Source organism: Toxorhynchites rutilus, chromosome 1, assembly GCF_029784135.1.
Source record: "Toxorhynchites rutilus septentrionalis strain SRP chromosome 1, ASM2978413v1, whole genome shotgun sequence".
NCBI classification, from domain to species: domain Eukaryota; kingdom Metazoa; phylum Arthropoda; class Insecta; order Diptera; family Culicidae; genus Toxorhynchites; species Toxorhynchites rutilus.
Genome location: NC_073744.1, coordinates 158,648,861 through 158,667,453, shown reverse-complemented (window position 1 = coordinate 158,667,453; position 18,593 = coordinate 158,648,861). Strand labels below are relative to the sequence as shown.

General features: G+C 37.0%; 1 protein-coding gene across 1 annotated transcript in view; it reads right to left on the bottom strand.

Annotated features, from left to right (window-relative positions):
• Positions 1 to 18,593, bottom strand: part of LOC129765720 (serine-rich adhesin for platelets) — a 347,565-nt gene that overhangs the window by 46,241 nt on the left and 282,731 nt on the right. Inside the window, exon 3 of the mRNA XM_055766143.1 lies at positions 3,809 to 3,923. Within this exon, the coding sequence (XP_055622118.1) occupies positions 3,809 to 3,923 (115 nt within the window). The remainder of the gene's footprint in view (positions 1 to 3,808; positions 3,924 to 18,593) is intronic.

Below are 18,593 nucleotides of genomic sequence, written 5' to 3'. Positions count from 1 at the left end.
ATGATCTTTTTTTCCTATCATGTTGTAGATTATTTCATGAATCATATTTTCGAATACCTCGTATAGCCATAAATTCTATCAATCAAATCGCGACTGCTCCCAGCAGAGAATTTTGAAGTTGAAAAGTGGTCACATCGTTGAAAAGTGTTTGTTCGGTTTTCTAGCAACGATGAAGTTCGGTCTGTACGAGAAGCGTGTGGCAACTGTCGCGTTATTTAAATACGAGGAGACGACGAAACCGATCCACGGGCTGCTCAAATCACTTTCCGTCGATGAACGATTCGTATTCCATACACTACAACCGTACAAAAAAAAGGTTGATGCGGAAGATAGACCTAGAGAGGGGCGTCCAATGGTAGGCGATCTGGCGTAGTGGTAACATCCATACCTCTCACGCAGAGATCACGAGTTCAATTCTCACTCCCGACATTCTTCCAAAAATGGAAGTAAAAGTGACGAACCAGCCGAAATGTGTTGAAAGTCACTATATAATAAAGAAAAAAAAGGGGCGTCCAAGGTCGGTACGGCTGTACACTGTTATCCGTGATGTTCGTAAACGCGTTCGGCTCAGTCCTTTTCGCGAAAAAACGTCTAGCCGTTTCCAGGCGCAGCATAGGTTATATTTCGCATGAAGATTTACAGCTTGATGCGTTCAGGTAATGTGTTAGCCACTCTTTGATTTTTTATCTCATTTTGTTCTCGAGTAATGAATTTTCTAACGACTGACAGAACTTGTGACTTTACTGGGTATATCTGAAATAAATTGAATCACAACAATTGCTACAATCTTTTACCTGGTTCACGAGTTAAGTTATGGTATGTATGTGCGGCTATAGACATTGGAAGTCGAAAATTTTACAGTAATAACGTGGTATAGGGACGTTTATTAATTAACGACGAAACGTTTCTGATGATATGTTTTTGGTAGTTTCTTGGGTAAAAGCGCATTACCCAAGTTGATGCAGTTGTGGAAGGTTTCTCTTGAAGAACGAAGGCTAGCTCCAGCAGGAACAGCAAGAGGCACATGGAGTCACACGATGAGTCGAGATGCTATGTCATCTCTTCTGAACCAACCTGAGACACAGCTACATTTTTGCATCGAGCAAGAATTCTGCACTAAAGAGCCAATTTGGTAGAACCAGTTTAAGTATATGGAGGAGCTCCAAAACCTCCAACAATATTCTATGTTGAGTAATAATCTATTCCAAAACAATGCAATTTAAAAACAGTTCCTGATTTTCTCAACCTGCCCTTCCTACTATGAGACATTCTCGTCTACTGGAATATTAATCATAGATTTAATATTTCATCGCAAATCACTTCCACCGGAGCAAATAAGCCATCTCAGGATGGATTAAAAAATGCTGAAAATATGTTGTGTGAATCTTCCCGCTGAAGCAGGAACGAAATTTACAGATTTTTATTGGTTTTCCGGTTGTGTACACACCAACCGGTGAGAAAGAGACAGAAAAAAAAAATCCGGCAGCCTTCGGAATGGACAATTTCGGGGGGGGGTAGCAAACGGACTGTCTGTGTTTCATGAATATTGATGAGTTCAGCTCGTGCTCGTTGCACCCACCAGCGGCAAGTATTGGAGCACAAGCCCGGAAGAACGCATTTTATGGAAGGCATGACAGACGGAGTCCTATTCTATCACTTCTCTGGAAACCGGTGAAATTGGTTAGCATTTGGATGTAAATATTTGACAATTTGATTTTTTTTGTTCGCTCCCAGCCCCTCTCCAGCGTTTCACCAAATCCCATATTAGTTCTCTCGGGGCTTGAGTTTATTTGTGTGTCAATGAATTGACCTTTTAGAAATCTGATACGAGGGGATTTTCGTGACCCGCTTCCGGAATGCCATCCATGTTGAAGCGGAAATTGAATGCAAAATGTAATTCGTAACCGGTTTGAAAATATTTATGTATCGATGCAAAAGGGTCATTAGAGACTGTAGTTGAAATCAATTTTCAGTTCGTTGGTTTTGGATTTGAAATTCAACAATTTCAAGGTAGAATTTGAAGGGTTCTTGTTGACACTATTGTTGACGCAGAGCACTCATTTGAATAACTGAAACAATGACCTGTAAAACAAATTAATAACATCGACAAATGGCTCACATTCTATCAATGTGAAATTAAAATTGATGTCGATTTTCCGCTCACCGAACATATCTTCGTGGGAAAACTGTTCCGGGCTAACGCAATGGAAATTGAATAATTGGATAATGTTAACCAGTCGGAATGAGCCGGAAATATATGTGAATGCATTAATACCGCTGGCATCCGGTCGTTACTTGTTGTATCGAAATTTTAATCCATGATCGATTGATGCGTGAAGAAGTTTTTTTCGGGAATGACATGGTATTTAATAGCGCTCAGCCGTTGATTTATTGGGATCAATTAGTGAACCAACAATGTGTATCACGTTGTTGGGAAATAAATGTTTGAGGATTAATTAATTTGTAACGTCCAACAACCGTATCTTGTCCAGTGCTTGGAAATATCTGTGTCACATTAATCTTTTCAGCTGAATTTCCGGCCACATTCGATCATTATACCATTGCATTCGGGATACCGAAAATGAACCAACGCCAAACCTCACAATCACAGCAAGCTCCTCACAGTTGATTCATCCAGTTTTGTTGATTCTGTTTTTCGTTCTGTTCTGCGTTCACGGAATGTGAGCAAAAGAAAATATCCCTAGTTTTGTCATTCATTGACATTAACATACCAGTTAATTCACTATCAGCATCGTTCTCGGACACTGACGAAACGGAGAAATTCGTTGAGGATAAGAAAGTACAGAATGCTCATAATAGTGACAAGAAATTAAATTGTTCAAGCATGCAAGGTTTCCGTCTCAGTTAAATTGCTTTCATTTTACATAGTGAATATGCAGTTCCAAATCCACTTGTCAGAAATGCTTCAAAAGAAGAATTCCAATGTAAAAAATACCGTCTTGACTCAAATTTCAAACATTTAATTCTTTTTAAATTGTGAACACACGAACATAAAATGGTGGTGTCCAAGACACGACCGCAATGGGAATATTTCGAGCTTCCTTTTGCAAACGGATCAAACTATGCTATAGGATTAGCGGATGAAATTGCCAACATCCAGCTTTGGCTGACGAAGTTTGCACTCGCTGCTCGGATCGATTCTGCAGAATGCCCCCTCGCTGTCCAAGCCTAAGCAATCCTTAGCTGTGAGTGTGCATGCAGATATTGCTCTTTTGTTAGCATTTCCGCTTGCGCCACCGATTAGCATTGCCCTTTCGGAGTAACTTCAAAAACAACTGAATAAGCAAGGTACTGACTCAATGAGAAAATCACACACATATCGGGATATTGAAAATGAACAGTCACAACATTCCTGACAATTCAATGGCAATGAATAAATATGAATGAATTCTCATGACTCGAGGTTTAAGGAAAGCTCAGAGAGCACAGAATGAATATAAATGAACACAGTTGTAAATTTGTTTGCCGTCGAATGAATGACAGCGGCATCGACAAGCAAAATAAACGCGTTACACTGATAAAAATATATTTTCAATGTTACTTAACAAGCTCAACATTTCCAAGCCCTGATCTTGTCATCGGATGTTGTCACTGTTTACCATCAGTCCATTATATAACAGCGCTACTTTCACTCAATTACCTGACCTCTCGGAGCGAAAAACTTTTCACTTCGCAAAGGTCACAGTTCCTCAAAGTTGGGGCCCAGTGGCGATGAACCCTCCGACTACTTTCGAGAAACTCTTATTCGATGTCTCCCAAAAACCTAAAAAAAGGAAACCATACTTACGTCCAGGTAAAGCGCGCTGAATTTTCCGGTCGCATTAGACCAATCCACACCGGATTGGTAACGTCCAGTTCTTTGAGAAAAGCCCGCGCCGCATCGAACTGAACACCATTTTCCACTGAAAAGATGATACAATAGCGAAAGTTAGAAAGCTTGTTGAAATATATATCTTTCTTTAATCCTAACTGTTTGGTTTTAAATCGATCTGAGATAATAGAAAATTGAAATAAACAATCAGCTTTTGAATTGCTTGTGCAATCATGCAATCGGTCGGTTGGGTCGCTTGAAGAGCTTGTAGTATAACTGAAAAAAAAATCACAGCGCAGATCTCATATCCTTCGGTACTCATATCCTTCGAATCCCCTCCGCGTGCAAGTGATGTGTTTCTCCGCTGCCGCTTATCATAAGGGAATAGAATATAGCGAAAGAGGATTACATGATCCGCTGTCGAGATGCAACGAGTGTCGCCAATCTCGCTGACGACGTTGTCTGAGTCTAAATCTTGTCGTTTACCCTCGCAGTGGATACATATGTTCTGTATGCATATACAGGAATCAACGAGGCGAAAAGTTTATAGCACTCTTGTATGGGGCAGGTCCATATCGACACACGCTCTGTGTCACAGCTTGGAGGAGATAAATTGTGCACGCTTTCGTAGATGAGAGAATTCCGTCAGATGTTAATGTAATTTGCATGGTGGATTCTTTGATGTTTGGCAGCTGCAGGTTATGACAGGAGAAAAATAAAGCTTCTTTTAAACGAATATTGTTAGTTTAAGCTGTTGTCTTTGGGTGAGAGTTGTGTGCTGTGAAGCGTGAAGCGATTTGTTTTGAGTTCTTAGTACTGTACTATATCTCTATCTATATACACTTAAGTCGCTTTTTACGCGGTTTTATTTTACGCTGCTTTTTTACGCTTTTTTTGTGAATTTACGCGGTTTATTTTCACGCGGATTTCGGAATGTACGCGGATTTCGATATTTACGCGGTTTTTTTACGCAGCACGTATCAACCGCGTACAAATTCAATGTGCTAATTGATGTGACTTTTCACGAAATAACATTGAATTGTATCACTGATGAGAAATAAAAGGAGATACAGATATCATGATTGCAGCATACAAAAAAAAATCAGTTAATCAATTGTTAAAATATGAGTTGCATTTTTAATTAATAATTCACTGTTTGTTATATTTTTATACGGATTTTAAAATTCACCCGGTTCATTTTTACGCGGATTTTGGAATTTACGCGGTTTTATTTTACGCGGATTTCGGAATTTACGCGGTTTTTTTACGCGAATTTTGGAATTTACGCGGTTTTTGGAATTTACGCGGTTTTCTTTTACGCGGCACGTATCCCCCGCGTAAAAAGCGACTCCAGTGTATATGAAAATGGATTTCTGTCTGTTTGGTTCTGATGAACTCGGAAACTATTGAACCGATCGACATGAAAGTTTGTATGTAGGGGTTTTTGGGGTCGGGGAAGGTTCTTATGATAGTTCGAGACCCCTCCCCCTTCTCTAAGGGGGGGGGGCTGCCATACAAATGAAACACAAATTCCTACATTACTCGAGAATCAATCAAGCAAATTTGGCATGTGGAACTTTTAGGGTGTCTTAGGGTTTTGATTTTTGTTTGATTGATTTGATTTAAATAATTAATTTATAATGAAGGAAACTTCTAACGGAAGAACGTTTATTATTTGCTCAAAAACATGCCTATTATTGACCAACTTACCAACGGTTTTCTTTTACGCGGCACGTATCCCCCGCGTAAAAAGCGACTCCAGTGTATATGAAAATGGATTTCTGTCTGTTTGGTTCTGATGAACTCGGAAACTATTGAACCGATCGACATGAAAGTTTGTATGTAGGGGTTTTTGGGGTCGGGGAAGGTTCTTATGATAGTTCGAGACCCCTCCCCCTTCTCTAAGGGGGGGGGGCTGCCATACAAATGAAACACAAATTCCTACATTACTCGAGAATCAATCAAGCAAATTTGGCATGTGGAACTTTTAGGGTGTCTTAGGGTTTTGATTTTTGTTTGATTGATTTGATTTAAATAATTAATTTATAATGAAGGAAACTTCTAACGGAAGAACGTTTATTATTTGCTCAAAAACATGCCTATTATTGACCAACTTACCCCGTGTGTGGGATTAGTCAGTCAATTTATTCTGAAATATAGAGACGTTAAATAAAAAAAAATTGTCAAATAATTGGTACCCTGGTTTTTCATTGAAAGGGTGAATAGTAAGCTTCATTGTGGTACATAACATTCTAACGAAAAACTTCGTACCGTCATCCGGGGGCAAATTGATCACCGAGGTGAAATTGATCAAACTTATTACTGAAAACAAACATAAATTTTCAGAGGTATTATGTAATTTAATTTTAAGCTTTTTTAATCGGACATGTTCAATAACCATTTGAATGTTCTTTTTGTCAATGGTTCTCAACGAATCACTTATTAAATTGCATGACAATTATTTTTTTCTGAATAGCATTTTCGTTTCCATTTTCAATTATGGTAAAGAAACATATTTTCAACACATCAAAGCAATATTTATAGACGCTAAACATATTAATTCACTTCCAGCCGATACTTGATGAGTTAAATAAGTAAACAAATATTTGTAATTACTATTCAAACAAGTGAGAGGAAACTATTTTACAAAAAATCACCACGAATGACCAGAGCCGAATCCCATCATGCGACATATCGAACGTCTTGGTGTGTCAAAACTAGCTCATTAGTGAGCATTTCAAGGGTTCTTGGCTACATTAGGATAACCTGAATGGTCTCCGAATGACTTGTAGATCAATGTTTAAATCGAGTTATGGAAAGATATGACCACACCTTTAGGTGGATTCATTCAGGTTTTTGTATCATCAAACCTTTGAATTGTCATTTAAATGACCGTAGGCGGAGAAATAGTTGTTTTTCTATACACTTTTGTGCATATAACACTAGAAAATCCTGAAAAACATAGATTGATCAATTTCATCTCGAAGCAACATTTTGAAATTTTCCGTTAAAAATTTTCCAAATTAACGCCTAAGGATTTTTTTGAACAAAACTTTCCATAACGTTTTGTGACCTTAGCACCACTACTGAATTTAAAATTAATTGGGTATAAATCTAACTAAAGCAATTGGAAATATTCACATTTTTCTGATCAATTTGCCCCCCGGTTTACGGTACTACAAAGTTATAGCCAAATTTATTCAAAAATAATCAACTAGCCCCGCCCTACCCTATGTTTATGTTGCTTATTTAATGAAAGCACATTTTCAAAATATAAGTTTATTGTTGGCGTCAATATTGGAAGTTTTTTTTTTAATTATTTCAACTATTTTTCTTTGCAGAACGCTTAGTTCATTTATAACAGTTGATCCCATATACAATTCATACAGCTCAGATGTGGAACTATGAATGAATTAAAAACATTCCAACAACATCGAACATTAAGATAGTTTCTGGCTTTCTTTAATGCAAATATTATAGGAGTTAGTTTTTTTATTGTTTGTATATGTTGTTTCCATTTTAGAGTTTCATCAGTTTTGAATCCCAAATAATCGACAACATAAGCTTGTTTTAAAATTCTATCACCGATTAGCAGGCTAAAAGTCGGAGCTGGTTACTTCTTCAAAAAATTATAAAATTTGACTTCTTGATATTAATTAGCATCATATTTTAGCAAAACATTTTGAAATAGTATTTAAGTCGTTCTGCATCATATTTTGTAGAGTAGTAAAGCTTTCTGCCCCATATTTTCACACCACATCGTCTGCGTAGCATTAAAGTTCGCTCTCTAATTGTAGGCTATAATTACCAATTAGATTTTTTTATATAAAAGTGGTCCAAATATGGATCTTGGAGGAACACCAGCGCGTATAACAGCTGTATTACTGAAAATACGCCTATACTGCAAAACTGTTGTTGATTTGTAAGATATGATTTCATCAGATTAATTGCAGAGACAGGTAAGCCATAAACACTCAGTTGATGCTGAAGAATTTCATGTGAGATACAGTCAAAACGTATTGATAGATCAATAAAAATACAAGTTACATAATCACTTCCATCTATACTGCCGTTCTATGCAAAGTTGTCCCATGTTCCAAAATCGGCAACTGAGAAAAACGTCATCAAAGTTTTCTACCATATTTGACTACCAGAAGCTTAAAGCATTTAAGTTTAGCAATACACTGGGTTTTTATAAGCAGAAAATTATTGTTTAATGAAATGTCAACAAGTTCCCTCACTTGAATCAATCAATCTTGGTTACGGGCTTAAAAACTCATGGGGGACAATTATGCCTAGAATATCAACATGGGACAATTTAACTTGATGTTGTTTTTTTGATATACTAGGAACAAGCAATGAGTTTTTTTTGTGTTTTTACGAAAGATTTTGCATAAAAACATCGTTTTATGAAGAAGGGAGAGATCTGCAACACCATTGCAGAATACGAATCTCATTGTTATTAGGCATTCGCTAACAAGATGCACATATGTTGTGCTAAACTTGTTTTTATTTGTTTGAGAATTAGTTCGTTCTTTCGAACCAGAAATGAGTGCAATAGCCTTGCTGAAAGCGTGACATAAAATTCTTGTACTTGAACCGATCTATTTATTATGGTTCTACAAAAAAATACATGACGGGACAGTTATGCTTGGAATATCAACATGGGACAATTGAGCTTGATGTTGTTTTTTTAAAAGCTGTGAACAAACAATAACTTTTTATGTGTTTTCCGTAAGATTAGGCATGAAAACATCGTTTTATGAAGAAAAGTGAAAATTGACAAAAAGTAACAATGGACAACTATGCGTAGAACGGCAGTATACTTCTAATCACATAATTTATGAGCTCCAAAGAAGCTGACTTTGTACTGCGTTTTGGTATAAAACCGAATTGTCTATCATTCATTAATTGGTTTTGAAACATGTACGTTTGTTAATTGCTGATTGAGCATTTTTTCGGAATTTTTGCGATTTAGAAATAGGTCTATAGTTATTTTTTGACAATTTGTCACAAGATTTGAATAGAGGCACAATTTACGCAATTTTCAAGTAGTCATCAAAAGTGGACGTTACAATAATACGGTTAATGGTTTCTGATCATTGAAGGGCTATTACATGATGAGCGGTAGAACAAAGTTGAGGAACAGCATAAACGGTTTAGTCCTAGGTCATGCGAATAGAATCAAATTGGTTGTCCAAAAGTATTGGATTCTGAAATTTCTGAAATTTCAGTATTATTGACTCATAAACTTCTCTAAACTTAATTGTAATTCAATTTTAATTCTAGCCAAATGTTAGGTTTTTATAATTCTGAACACTAGAATTATATTATTTGAACTATTGACGTAGAACTACGTCTTTCAGGAAGGGTGCCAAATCAGAAAACAAGTCACGTTTTTATGAAATAAAGTTAACGTTAATAACTATTTTCACTGTGAATGAATTCTCATGATTTGCATACCAATCGAATCGGAAATTCTCTAAAATTTGTTTGATATGCTATACAAACTTATATTATTATATATTATCTTATTAAATTCATGAAAACTGGAAGAATTTTCTTTTTTCCCATATATTTGTTCTGCCGATTTATGTGCTAACCCTACCCGTATTTCGAATGCTGATAACTCGAACATTTCTTAACAGATCGGAAAGATGTTTGCATTAATTGATAGGAAATATTTCTACACGTCTATCACAATTAATAAAATGTTATTTTTCATGAGATGAACAATTGAATAACTTTATAATGTCAAGCGTTATTTAAACGCCCTAACTGCCAAGTTTTGATTGGTCCGATTTACGATTTCCCCAATACAGACTTCAGAGTCGATGTACCTGTGGAACTCCGCTTCGTCGGAGTATTTTTGTTCCCACCGAGCTGTGTTTCCCTAACACGGACTTCAAAATCAATGTGCCTGGGAGAATTCGTTTTGTCAACACATACAAGTCTGGGGTATTTTTTCCCATTGAGCTGTGTTTCCCTAACACGGACTTCAAAATTAATGTTCACATATTTTGGTAGATATTACATTTTTATTCATTTAAACAACTTAAAATTATTAATTAACCAAATTACAACATTTATTTCATCTCTAGTTCAGTCACAAAAGGTAAATAAGCAAAGCCCGAGTCACGAAAACGTTTGCTCCTTTTTTTTCAAGCAAAATGCACTTGAAAAATAAATTCGATTGAGTCCGCATGACCCAGGTTTAGTCATAGGATCGTTTAAATGAGTCAATATGCGATTGGCGGATTGATTATGGTCATACTTAACTTGGAACAATAAGAATAGTTAAACCTCTTCAAATCCCTCAAGATTTTGCCTAACAACTGCCTCCAACGGAAGCCATCTTGTTGCGATGCGTTCAACATTTTTTCAAATCAAGGTATCTATGTATGCACTGTAATAAATTCAATATTCAAAATTGATTTAGAAAAACCTGTAAATTCTGTATTTTTGTTGAAAATATGTAACTCTGCACATACAGATTCTGCGTCTGAACTTTTGCGAAAAATCTGTAAAATTGTTACTCTCTGTTACAATAGACTAGTCAGAAGGGCTAATCCCAAAATGCCCTTGATCCCTGGTCTATGCCACGGGGACCATTGTGGGTGGGCTTGCAACTGCCTCTTTTTACTTGGCTAGCTCGAGCTTGATCCTCGGAGGCTCAAGGTCGCCTCACTCTCTATGTGGACGCAAATCAAGGATTCATTTTTCAAGTAAAAACACAGATATATTCTTTCTTTTCAATTTATTCCTTTCATTAACTTACAGGTGTGTGTGTGTGTGATAGTGTGATGTGGCCGGCCGGATGTTGTCGGGCGGAATATCGTCGTGGTAAGTCCCGCCGCGGCTCAGAGTCCCTGTTGCGTTGGCGACTCCAATTGCTCGTCGATTGGGTACTTTGTGGATGACAGCAGTATCCCTCTGGATTGGCGTGATCAGCGGAAATCAAATCCAGGATAAAACTATTGGGTCCTGATGGGAAAAATGGAAAGGCCCAAGTTACTACTGGATCTTGCTCTTTATCGCAATTCATACCCGATCCTTCCGTCCTTTCAGGTCGAACGGCCGTTTTTAAATGTTCTATTCGAATTTTAGAGAATTTAATCGTTCAATAAGCTTTTGTTGTTCCTTTGATAAAGAGCTATATTGTGGACCCAGTAGTGCTTTCCTTTTCCCATCGTCCCCTCTTTCGGATGTCGCTTATTAAACCGCCTATTGCTCAATCCACGAATTTTATGGCGTTTTCGCCCGACAACAGGTTTGTGTGTTGGGTGTACGTGTATGTGTGTGTAATTTTTTTATAGCTAATTTCAAACCTACTTAATTTTATGTTTCCTATACTCTAGTTTATTTAATTTTATATCTAACCTAGTTAATTGGATAACTAATTTCTAAACGAGAACAAAATACAGAATATTCTGTATATGTGGCAACCCTGCTCACAACATATCACTGCTATCTGTAATATTCTGCCAATGACCAGTCGAGTTGACATGAAATTCGTCTATTGCATGAACCTCGGACAAGTCAAAAACATGGTTTTTGACAAAATGACGGGCGTTTGAAGAAAAAATGCTTTTTTACATTTTCCGATTTTTAAAAAAAGTGAAATAAAAACTATTATTTTTATTGGTTCGGGCGATAGAGCGACATAAATCGGTTCAGTAATACTTGAGATATCGTGTACGCCAGTCTGAAAAAAACTAGTTTCAAGGAAATTGCGTTTGAAGTTAATGGTTTTCGCGGTACTGGATTAAATGCCGCATCAATAAAATGGCTATAACTCTATAAATAATGGCTAGTCCGTTGACCTCTTCTTCTTCTTCAATGGCACTAACGTTCCTAGAGGAACTTCGCCGTCTCAACGTAGTATTACTTGCGTCATTTTTATTAGTACTTAGTTGAGATTTCTATGCCAAATAACACGCCTTGAATGCATTCTGAGTGGCAAGCTCTAGAGAATACGCGTGATCACAGTGCAAGTCGGAGGAAATTTCTTTGACGAAAAATTCCCCCGACCAGAACGGGAATCGAACCCGAACACCCGGCATGTTAGTTATGACGCTAACCACTCGGCCACGGGAGCACAGTTGACCTGAGAACGACAATTATACCTTGTCACTACATGAGGTGCTCGTTATTGTTTGTTTCGGTTGGAATGCACAAAAATGCCTCACCGAAATACGCAGCTTTACGCAAAAGAACCGATTTTGTGACTTCACATATAACTCAATTGTCTTAAATATCGGAACTGTGAACCGTAGCGATGAATCGTTCCGAATAGTATTCCATCAAACTTTTACATTCTATTCATAGTTTGAAACTTTCGAACGCCCGTTCAAGTTTGGATTGTTTCCGATTCATTATGACAAAAGTTTCTGTTTTTACCCACAGTCCTGATGAAATACATCTGCTGATGGATCTTTCTCATGAACTCACTTCCCCGAGACGATGTTCCTACACTTCTCCACCCGCAACAGACTGATATTTATCGAACTTTGCCTTCCGCCGCCACCATACAACTGCTTTGTGTTAATTTTTGGCAGCCATGCGCTCGCTGTTTACCGAACGGCTGTTAACGAGACTTGAATTTAATTGTTTTCAATCATTTTCCACTACGAAAATCGGCAGCCTAACATCAAGTCGCGGCTTGCTCAAGTAGTCGAGTTTGTTGTAAGCCACCGAACGGTTCGTTTCTTCCACCCCCGCCTTTCAGTCGGAAATCATCACTCAAACGAACGAAGCGGAATTTATTTATCCGGCCTGCCTGGAATCGATAGCTCTTCGCCATGGTCTGCTGGCAGCGCAAAATCCTGCCGTAATTGGTTTTCCGCGAACTAATTAAAATGGTTCGCGGGAAAAGTTTTCTCCGCCATGCTCCGGCGGTGGCATTTCTCTCTGTACAGAGCAAAAACCATGATTTGCGACAAGTTGTTCGATGAAATCATTGCAAAACTCATCCTTCGTCAAGTTTCCCGGCGGAAATCCTCTGGACGGGGATGCGCCGGTTCGTTAATCGCTCCTATCGTGCGTGAAGCGCTCGTAACCTTTGTATTCGTGTGGGAGCGGCGGCCGCTCGAGGCGAGGATCATAACGTGGTTTTGATTTTCGACCTTGGTTTCTCTCGCCGGCGAGGGATATATCCGGGTGTCTCGAGTGCCATCGTAAGGATCGCTCTCGTCAAACTTGTTGTTTGTTGCAGTGTGGTTTACCCGAACGAACGAGCTGCGCCTGAACATGTTGACCGATTTCATTATTTTGTAAATCGGATACCGATCTCGACACGGTCTGGCAAATGCTTGCTCGTCAAACCCTTTCTTTTCCCCGAAGCGGTCATGTCACACGTGGGGAAACGTTTGCTGTGGGTGGATGTTTTCGATATGTGCAGGCAAACACAGGTCCGGTTGCTCGACGAATGTATGCAAATTGGGTGGAACGGATTGTTTTGATGCCGGCGGCACTTTCGGCGGAGCGAGCGATATGGTCCCAAAAGCAATTAATGGTCCTGTGGAGCATGGTTCTTTTGCGGGAACTAATTTTGAACTGCGCCACGTCTACGCTTGATGGAAAAAAGGAACAGTGCCAAAGGTCGCAGTAAATTCAATTTATGCATGCATGCATAAAATAGGAGAAGTTTCGGATAACTGCTAATCGTGTAATTAAAATTAACGGTTTTTACATGAATCTCAAAAGTTTACCATAATTCAGTTATTTTAGCTCGGAGATGGGGAATTTTACTTCGATGAAGGCTTTTCAGGAATATCATAGATCCGGGAACATATTGGTGGTACAAATTGAAAAACGAAAATCGATCGCATTCTGAAAAATGTCCAATTTCAAAAGCTTATTGATCAGTCATTTCATGATGGATTGATGAATCGATTTTCTCAATCGAATTGGGCCCTGATTTCATTTCATTTCAAAGAATAAAATAATATATTATATGGAACTAACTATCAAACAATTCATAAATCTCAAGCATTATCGCAATGAAAATGCTGCGTTCTGATTGGTCGATTCGCAAAAGCAATCTTTGCTCTCACATCCAGTGCATCTGCAATCTGTACAAATTAAAATACGGGACTTTGCAATGAAAGATGTGTATGTGTATGTGCATTTTCTGCTGATGTTCGGCACACATATCGTATGTTTCTGAAGGGCGAGAGTTTAGTTTAAGCTTTTCTTTTTATTGATGCTGGGGATTTCAAACTTGGATAGTTCATTCGCCTCTAGTTTTAATTTTTCTAATTGGTCATTTCAAGCCTCTATCATTCAAAACATTATTATCACGACCAATTATACAATCAAGCAACGGCGGCTCTTTCATTCAATCGAGAAAATTTCCCATCAAATCACTTGGTGTTCTTCAGTCCCTGCAAAGAAGCGAAAATTACATCGCAAGCCCCACCCCTTGTGATTCATCAGCCAGTCAAGCTGTATGAAAAGCTAGGTCCATCAACGAGGGGAAGTCAGTCTATTTCGAGTCGTTGCAATGGCAAAAGTTCAAATGTGCCTGTCACCTTTCCTGGGTTTCCTGGATTTCCTGGCGAAAATGGATTGTTCGATGTGGGCTGTCTATTTTTTGAGATACGGCACAAGAATGGTTTATAGGGTGAGTAATCGGAAAAATGATTTCCCATATTTTCTACTGTATTTTAGCGACTTTCAGCATCCTGGACTAGTTTGTCTCTGCGTAGAAGGCGTTGTTATCACTTACAGGCTCTTCGTCACAATATAACGGTCGCCATGTCTCGTTGGATTTTTGGGATCTTTCATTTGTACACAACTCACTTGGATGGTTGTTAAAACGGTTATAACCTTTATTCATTTTGTTTCGATTTTGAGCTATTCGAAGCTGTTCTAACTATTTCTCGCTTATCTCGGTCAGAGAGCTTCGACTTGTGTGGAGCTCTATTCTTCCTTGAGGATTCGCCTAATAATTGAGCACTACTTGATGGGATCGTCCAATCCGACAAGCAATTTCTCTGATACCAACATTTTCTCTCTCCGTGAGCAGTTTTCCCTACAACATTTTCCAGATTTATTGATTAAAACAACTAAAACAACGGAAAATGTAACTGGTCTTATACGAAGTTACCAGTACCAATTCACTAGAATATAAATTGAAGCATTGTTTGTTTACAATGACACAAAGCAGCAAGATCACCTGGACCTGATCTTATAGAAGTTGGACAGAGTGTATCGTAATGCTTCAGAATCCGGACGGGTTTCTAATCTGGACATTCATCAATCATTATATTCAACATCATCACAAAACCAAAACATCATTGGCATGTTGACAAAAAGTGTCAAAAATTAAAACAAATAAAAAATGCGAACTGTCTGGAATGAAAGACACATTCAGATGATGTTTCTAAATCCGGACGAATCAAAAGTTCACCAGTGGCGTCGACTGGAGGGTACGGAGGGGGCGAACCGCCCCCTAGTACACGATTTATGGGGTGTAGAAATACCTCTACATTAACAAACATTTCACTATTCGACATACAGCATATGGATGCTTCAATTGCCAAACCGATTAACTCCATAAAACAAGATGTTGAGATGAGATGTTCGTTTTATTATTATTTAATATTTAATGGCTAAAAAGATTTTGTCATTTAGTGGTGTTAACACTTATTATTAAAGAAATTTGTTCATCAAGTGCTTTGATACAAAAATTTTAATCGTTTTTTTTAATCGTTTTTAATTTTAAGTTAATCGATTTGGCAAGTGAAGCATCCATATATAAATAGCAAAGAGAGAGGGGGTGCAACTAGACACTTCCGCCCCGGGTACGAGAGGGGTTTCAAATCACGACACAATGAAGAAATTTACAATTTTTTTACAAAAATAACATGATTTTTCGGATTTCTGTGATTAATAACTAACATGAATGCCTTCTAATTCGATTGGAATGGTATTATTTCATGTAATATTTTTTAGTAGTTGATGTTATCCTCGTAAATGCTTAAGTGTTCAGATTTCGATGCATTATGATACATTTATACTCATTAGATTGGATTTTTTTCTAGGATTTAACATTGCAGCGAATAATTGAAATCGAATATCCTTATCATTTGTCAAACCCACATATTATACTTTAACACTCTGTATTGTATTGATGGAGTGAACAAACAGTACCTAATAATCAAACTAAATAGCCATCCTCTGGACCACACAATTATGAAAATTTTTAAATGTGGTTTTTCAAATATTTCCAAAATTAGTGTGAACCAAATAGCCTAATGTAATCATATGTCAACTATGCTATCGTGTATCGGACACAACCCGCCTGTAACTTTTTTTTACATTTTATATGAGGAACTTAAAATGAAAGGGGTGTAAGTGATTTGATCGATTTCTCTTCATCAACTTTTTCTTTAGTTAATATCTCAACTGCAGATGCGTTCCAATCTGAGTTTGCTATTGAATCCGATAGATGAGGTTCTGACTTGTCCTCCATATTGTCAAATACAGCTGGGAATGAGTTTTCAGCTAAGTTATGACCAAAAGAGAGAGAGTCGACGTAGAGAAATCGATGATGTCACTTACAACCCTTTCATTTTGAGCAAATTTCAAATCTAGTTTTAGGAGAAAATTGAAAACGTTTTTTGAATAAGCACTAGTTAAATCATAAATTGTTTGTAACAAATTTAATTTTTATGCACCAACTTTTGAGAGAGGCGAGTTTAAAAAACTACATAATTATATTTAAGAGATATCTCAAGAAACATAAAAATAGTGAAAACCTATAATATTGGTTTTCACGATTTTTATGTATCTTGAGATATCTCTGCACATGCTTGACCAAACTTCAATGTCTATATACCAGCCGTGGGTAGACTTAAGTTTTATTTTAGTAATTTGTGAGAAACAAGCATTTGAAAAACAGATATTTTAAAGCGTTGTCCAGAGTTGCCAATGTTCCAGTTTAAACTGGATTCTTCCAGTTTTTTTCTCGATCCAGTCATCCAGTTCACTCCCAAAAACTTCCAGTTTTTTGGAAAATTATCCAGCTTTATCCAGTTTCTTATATGTGTGCTTCAGTTTTACCCATTTTATATTAAATAAATTTACAATGTATAAATACTCCAACCAAACATTATAAAGTTCAGATGGTCATAGAGTCTATTTCTTCCATTGACATGAATATCAAATCCAAACAACTTTGTTTCCATTTAGATCAATTGGATATGAGTTTCTCATGCTCACTCAAAGAATTTTTAGTTCCAAATAGCATGGAGATTACGCATAGTCTAAACTCTCCTATTTGACGCATAGTTCGTAATAAAAAAGATAATGCATACTTCGCATAAACTGCATATACACCATAGTGTTAATTTGGCAAGTATACTATGCATATTTTCAGGAGGAAATATTTAGGGATACCTCATTTTGATCAAAATTGATACTAGAATTAGGTTCAGACAAGCCTGATATATAAAGTAGAATACCAAAGAATGGAGTAGAACACAAAAAATGGAGAGAAATAGCATTTCAAAACCAATATTTGATAAATTCAACTCCAAAGTAATACTTCAGCAATGTTGTTTTGGAATTGGATGTGCTTATTTGAGTATTGGAATAATAGTGCAGGAGAAATGTTTAGGATTTTTTTCTTTGGTAATTTACATCGTATCTTATGCTAATCCAAACCTTTTCGAGGTATTATATTCGTTCCTGTTAGGGTTACCGAAACATTGTTTATTTTCAGCTACAACGATATACCTAGGTTAAACGTGATCTACTTGAATGGTAGATCGACATAAACAAACAAAAATTATTCTGGTGTTCTAATATATAGATCAATACACGGACACGTCAGTTTGGCAATTTTTTGTTGCAATTATGTTAACGAATTGGAGCTGAAACAAACCACGCAGAAACGTCAAACCTAACATAGGGTTAGGGACCGTGCAAAGATTTATTTTTTTCATTCTAGATTCTTCGTGAGTGTGAAAAAGATAGCAACGAAGATGGTCAAAACAAACACTACAAAATTGTCAAAATTCGCGATAAAAGAAACAGGATAGAATATTGAAGAGCATTGGAATGGGCAAAAAAGTTATTTTAGATAAATCAAAGCCGATTTTCTTAAAATGACTCGGTTTCACGTGATCCAGTTTTCTTCCAGTTTTTTTAGGAGCAATCTTCCAGTTTTTTGAAAAATATTTTTAGCAACCCTGGCGTTGTCACGTCACAAAAATAGACCATTTTTTAGTTTATTAGATGAACATAGGTTCAAACATTTTTATACTTGGGTTTCCCTGAGCAAACAATGAAGGCCAACAACACACAAAATTTGGTTTAGATCGATTCACAAAAAGAGGAGTATCAACTGTCTCCAGAAGTTGTTGTCACGCCACAAAATATATACAATCCATTCCAGTGTGACGTAACAACATTATGACTCACTACAAACACTTTTTTTGCGTTTCCATGAATAAAGCATACAAAATTAAACGATGTTATAGTAAAATTAGGAAAATTTCCAACAAGAATCATCAGTTGGAGAATATTTTATAGTTAGATTGGTTTGTTGTCAGTCAAATACTTTTGTGACGTGGCAACACCTGACTTTTTGCTGTTTCGGACTGTTGAACATTAATGATTAATTACAGTTCCGTATGTTTTAAATACAAATAATCTTCTCCTATGTTTTATCAGCAATATATGAACGTAGATTCCATAATAAGATATAATCTTATTTTGTTTAATCTTATTTTACCAGCGGAAGTCGAATATC